The 6544-nt window shown below is 35.3% G+C and overlaps 1 protein-coding gene across 1 annotated transcript; it reads left to right on the forward strand.

Moving 5' to 3' along the window:
• Positions 1-579: 579 nt before the first annotated feature.
• LOC118750547 lies at positions 580-1579 on the forward strand. Its single transcript, XM_036485275.1, has 3 exons — positions 580-659; positions 726-835; positions 898-1579. The coding sequence occupies exons 1-3, from the start codon at positions 626-628 to the stop codon at positions 1279-1281; spliced, it is 528 nt and encodes a 175-aa protein (XP_036341168.1). The 5' UTR covers positions 580-625; the 3' UTR covers positions 1282-1579.
• Positions 1580-6544: the final 4965 nt, after the last annotated feature.

Raw genomic sequence — 6544 nt, forward strand, 5'->3', positions numbered from 1 at the left:
AATCAAAAACAGAAAGCGGTGAAAGCAAAGAACCTTATATTTGATAAAAAATGGAAGTAAACAACGAAATATTTGAATATGTATAGATTTTAATAATTATTTAGTGATATTTCAGCCAAATCAGTGTAGTACCAATGACATGTAAACAAACCGTCTGACGTTTTTACAGGAAATAGTGCTTTTTGCGTTCCTATGCACTTCTGCATCTGTTCTCCTTTTACTCTCATTTGAGAGCGTAAAATTGTAGTTTGACAGTTCCACAGGTTTTAGTCCGAAGTTCAAAGGAACAGACTAATTGTACAACTGAATGCCGAAATTAAAAATCTTTGCAGCGCTGTCAACAGTTATGTATACTAAGCTCAACATAATCAACGCTAGTGGTAGAGGTCTGAAACTATCGATGGCACTATCGATACTATCGATGGTTTTCGACTATCGGGATGCCATCGATAGTTTTCCTTACTATCGATAGTTTTAAATTTGTTTTCTTCACTATCATACTTTGTCTATTCGCTTTCATGCTCTAATTCGCTACTGATTGTCTGCACTTTTATATATGTCAAATTCAATAGACGCTATGAAATTGACTGCGCCATTTGTGTTTGCTGCAAAAAAAAGAGTAAATATGAACAAATATCTGATTGAAAAGGGAAGAAATGGTAATTATGATTATAAACTAGAAATGTTAATTACAATCCACTCAAATTTGTTTTATCATTTTTCAGAGGCAGAAGTCCAAGTTTCTGTTGAAAATAGTGCAACCGATTCCGATGAATGCGTTGCAGTCACACACTCTAGCAACGGCGGCACTAAACGCAAAAAAGGCTTTTCTAAAGTATAAACATTATATATTACTTAATGTAATAACTATTTCCTTATTATTTATTATGCTTTCAGGTATGGAAATACTTTGTTAGATCGCAGGATAAAAAATTAGCGAAATGCGTTAAATGTGGAAAGGTGTATAAAACCAGTGGGAACACAAGCAACCTGCGTGACCACTTAACTAGGTTTCATCCTAACTGCGAGGAAAACGAAGAGAATTCAGATGTTAACTTCTATACCAGTTCAAGCAGTCGCCAGTCCAGCATAAGAGCAGTTGCGTCTTATTTTAGTCGAGCTATTGAATATGAAAATGATTCAAAAAGAAAAAAGGATATCGACTACGCATTGACCAGATTAATAACATTGTGCATGACGAAGACTTCAGAAGCTTCGTTCGGGTTTCAGATCCACGCTATGTGTTGCCAAGCTCGAAAACATTGCGTGATATATTATTAAAAAAACAGTACGACCTTTCTAAGGAAAAATTGAAAGTTACCTTGGCTGATATTGAACATGTCAGCATCACTTGCGACGCTTGGACATCTGTAGCGAATGAGTGTTATCTAACCCTTACATGCCACTTTCTTGTGGATTTTGAGATCAAGTCATCCGTGTTGTCAACCAAAAAACTCGATGATTCCACCAATCATAAAGCCACAAATATAGCGAATTCCATACAAAGCGTATTGGATGATTGGGAGATTTTTCAAAAAGTTCGTTGCATTGTTACAGACAATGCCAATTCGATGATCAATGCGTGTGCTCTACTAAAAAAAAACACATCTTGGTTGCTATGCACATACATTAAATTTAGTAGTGCAAGACGGTTTGTCACAAAGCAATGAACTATCCGACTTACGAAAAAAGTGCAGACACATTGTATCCTTTTTCAAGTTCAGTACGATAGCATATGAAAAATTTAAAATCGAGCAGAAAATAAATTGCCCTTATAGCTTATTGCAAGAAGTTCCAACTAGATGGAATAGCACCGACTTTATGTTTAAGAGAATCATAGAAACAAATGATGCAATATCGCAAGTTCTATTGTCAACAGTGAAGGCTCCAGTACCACTGTCCGCCTATGAAATCAATGTTTTACGTGAGGTGGTCGATTTGCTAAAACTTTTTCAAGACGCAACTGAACCGGTGTGTTTATTTATAAATGAGCGCTTATTTTTAATTAGTTGCAATATATATTCATACCCCTAATTATAAGTGTTTTCGCAAACATTTGCATCACACTGTAAGAATAATTTTAAATATGCGCTGGCAATACTTGTAAAATGTTTACTTTTTTGTGGAAAAGTTAAAATAAGTTTGATATTATACTTATTAAATACTTATAAAAACTAATTTAATGCAAGTTTTTTTTAAAGCCACAGAAATTCATGTTGGGTATTGTTAAACCACGTCTTGTAATTTTTACAGATTTCCGGAGTTAATTACGTTACTATATCTCTAATAATCCTAATGTCCTTTGGAATATTCGAAAAACTTAATACAATGCAAGGGAGTTTAACAACATCAGAGGCTAGCGCACTTTGCTCGATTTTGCTAGCCTCCGTTCGCAAACGTTTAGCGCCTTATGAGTTGCGAACATTAACAAGAATGGGAACGATATTAGACCCTCGTTTCAAGAAAGAGGGTTTCCAGTCAACCACAAATGCCAATGAAGCTAGCAAAAATCTTGAGAAAGAAATTGCAGCGTTAATTGCAACGGATCAGAGAAACGAAAATTTTACTGAATTACAAAAAAACCGGCAGGACGAATCTTCGTTTTTTGATTTTGTGGAGAAGAGACTGGAAGGAAAAAGAGTATCGAGTCGGGCAGATGCAATTATTACACTACGACAATATTTTGAACAACGAAATGTATCAAAGGATACTGATCCACTTCTTGCTTGGAAGGTAAGCATATCTCATGCAGCAATTCAATTTCGCATTTTGTACTAGTTTTTTTTTTCACAGGTTTCAACTGATGTCCTAAATCCAGTGAAGAACGTCCTACCAAAATATTTTTGCACCCCAGCAACGTCAGTAGACTCAGAAAGAATATTTAGCAAAGCTGGCCTAATAATAACAGATCGTAGATCTATACTAAAGCCAAAGCATGTGGATATGATAATATTTTTAAATAAAAATGATTGGTTACTTGCATAATTTCAAGTTATATATTTCTGTTTTTATTTCTTTCCACTATCGAAAACTATCGATAGTTTATCGATAGTATGACAAAAACTATCGGTCACTATCGATGGTGCTCACTATCGATAGTTTCCGACCTCTAGATAGTGGTGTAAACAAACCTGTCACTAATGCATTGCGTACCAAAACTGATTCTAATGCTGCTTCTGTTATTTATACTAACACTTCTACTACTACGACCAATGCTTCTCCTACTGTTACTGCCAATGTTAGTTGTGCAAACACCAACACTATCATGTCCACTGCTGCTATTTCTGGAAATACCAACGTCCTCATGTCGGCTAGTACCTACGCTGCTGCTGCCTCTCGCGCTGTTAACAAACCTCCAGCTACGCCTGGTACAATAGTTCCTATTGCTCAGAGCGAGAGAGTAACATTGAAAAGTACGGGTTCGCTTTCTAGTAAAAATGGTAACTTCTGTCAACTTCAACATAACCTCCAAATTTTGGTTGTAAATTTTTGCTTATTTTGTATGTAAACACACTCAGCTCACACATGTAAATAACGAAAAATACTTTCAAATTCATTAGAACAAGTAATTAAATACTTTTCAACATGAATTAGCAGAGTGCACTTTTCTTTTGTTTACAATTTGGTTGCCAAACACACTACAGCTGATCGTTTGACACATTTACCAGAATTTACCAGCAAAAAATTCTCGGACTAAAACTGGTAACTTCTAACAGAGAGAGAACCGTATTTACTCTCTTTTTTGTCCTCTCAATAGTCAGAGGATCGCAACTAATGCCAATGTTAATGCGAACGCACTCTCACCGGCAAACACCTTCGATGCTGCATCCAATGAGGGGAGAAATACACAAAACGGGAAAGTGAAAATAACACGCGCTACCGTTTGTGTTGGTAAGAATGATAACTCTGAGGTCGACGTAGTCGCCAAGAAAAGATGGATCCACCTCTCTTCGTTTTAAAACACCGTTAAAGAAGATGATATTATCTCTTACGTTACAAAGCACACTGGAAGCAGTAGAACTCACTTGTCGTGCTTTACGCTAGTGAAGAAAGATGCAAATATAAATGAATTAAAACTATGTTCACATATCAATATTATCTCAATCAAAGCTCGTTTTTTAATCGCCCCGTTTACACAGGCAAATCTCAGATTATTAGCAGTCAAATTTGTTGTGCTTGTTATTCTCACATCTCAAGGAAAAGTTATGTTTCTTCTCTGTGCCACCGTGATCACGTTTTTCTGCTATAATAAGCAATATAAATATATTTTAACTTAACATTTTATTAGAAATACCTTTACAAACCTCTTTTACTTGCTAGCGTACATTTTTGTTTACTTTTACATTTGGCATTTCTCCTCTCTTTCGCAAAACAATCGATAAAACTAGGATGGACACCGAAAAGTTATCGGTTAAATCTGAGATTATTTTATAATTACAGATAAACAAGGGACGAATTTTATATGGCTAATCTCATTTTATAATTACAGATTAGGGTGTTAAGCTCGAAAATGAGGATAATCTACTTATATGTGAACCTAGTATAAGAAGCATAAACTTCAAACTTGGCGTCTCTCCTTGTTTTTATAATGATGTGTTGAACGCAAAGTTATAGACAACAAATATCAATGTTCGACCATTCCAGTTTTTTCAAAAAGAAGGGGAGAAAGACATAGCAGGCTTAGAGATAGCCCACTCTCTATTACTTCTTCTAGCTCAAAGTCATTTTCATTATACTACCAAAATTCAGGTTGTATCCGAACGAAATCCAACGAGATTAGGATTGCGACATCACTACGAGACTAGTTGTGTTTTCGTATTCTCCAGCAAAAAAATATCCAGTAACTTGCCAGTAACCAAATTTCGGAGAGTAAGCCAATATTAGCCCTGTTCGCGTACACACTATCCAGTAAATCCAGTACTAATTTTAATGGTTTTTTACTGGATGTCGTTTTCGTACGCAAAAACTTGCAGGAAACTAGCAAAAGAGGGGAAATTGAGAAAGCAAAAATGACAACTAAACTTGCAAGTTTTACTGGATTTTTACTGGACAAATTTTTACCAGCAACTATTTTCTAGTAAAAAAAACAGCAGATGGCATGATGCTTAATGTAATTCACATTAACAAAATAATTGTTTGTGGTGCTTTTCTCTAAAAGCAACTCTCTCTTGCAACTCTTTGCAATTGACAAAATAAACCTTTTAAATATATAATAAGATGGAAAATACTAGTTTTCTAAGAACATTGCATCGGAAAATAACAAATTAATCAGCTCTTCATAAAACTAGCAGCTTCTTGCTGGTTTTGCGTTTTCGTACTTTCTGCATATTTCACTCATTCATCCAACTCCAACATTGAAGTCAATGCTACATCGGGTATTCCTCAAGGAACTCACATAGGCCCTTTATTATTTTTACTTTTTATTAACGATCTACCGTCGCATATCATATCGTCGAAATGCTTAATGTTTGCAGACGATGTTAAAATATTCCTCAATATCAACTGCCTGCTGGATTGTAAAAAACTTTAGTATGATTTAAAAGCATTTTTGAATTGGTGTACCATCAATAATCTAAGTCTCAACATCAGTAAGTGTTGCATTGTCTCATATACCCGTCGCGCATCTGTCAGGATTTTCAGCTATTCCCTAAATGGTGTTGATTTATTGCGTAAATCCGAAATTAAGGATTTGGGAATTATTTTTGACACGAAACTTACTTTTTAAAAACACATTGATTTAGTCTCGTCTAAAGCCTACACGATGGTGGGATTCATAATGAGGAACACTAAAAATTTTAAGGACCCTATGACTCTTAAAGCACTTTATATCGCTCTGGTTCGGAATATTTAGAATATGGGGCGCTAATATGGAACCCATACTATGCAAAGCACTCTGACAGAATAAAGAAAATTCAAAGGAAATTTACCAGATTGGCTGTGAAAAAATTTTTCAACGGCCACGATATTCCAGAATACACCTCGAGGAGGAAACTCCTTGGCCTCCAATCTTTAGCTGACAGGAGGTCGTATTTGTCGCTGATATTTGCACACAATATTCTATCTGGAAGCGTTGTCTGCTCAGAGATATCTAATCTTTTTCAAATTCAGGAATCTAATATTAATCTCAGAAATCCTAAAATGTTCGTTGAAGGTTCGCATAAGTCGCTATACTCGTACAACGAACCGATAGCGAGAATTATTCGCCATTGTAACAAACACTCTGCGCTAATAAATTTCAACGATAGCCTTTATTGATTTAAATTAAGTTTATTGAAACTGTTTAACTACTCTAAATTTAATCAATGTCTGTAAGAAATTCTGTTTCAAAGACTGAAATGAATAAATAAATAAATAAATTTGGGGTTTCCAAGATATGTACGAAGTGAAAAGAAACCAGAAAAAATAAAAAAAGGTTTCTACAAGAATCAGAAAGCGACATACATAGCCTACAAATTATGTATTGCGTGCAGGGAAGTCAGCTTGAGGGAAACTCCCCGGATTTGCAGGGAATTTCGGTTTAGGTGACAATCGGGGATTGGACAGT

The sequence above is a fragment of the Rhagoletis pomonella genome, unplaced genomic scaffold (assembly GCF_013731165.1).
Source record: "Rhagoletis pomonella isolate Grant_MI unplaced genomic scaffold, Rhpom_1.0 Rhpom_scaffold_00298, whole genome shotgun sequence".
In the NCBI taxonomy this organism is placed as follows: Eukaryota; Metazoa; Arthropoda; class Insecta; order Diptera; family Tephritidae; genus Rhagoletis; species Rhagoletis pomonella.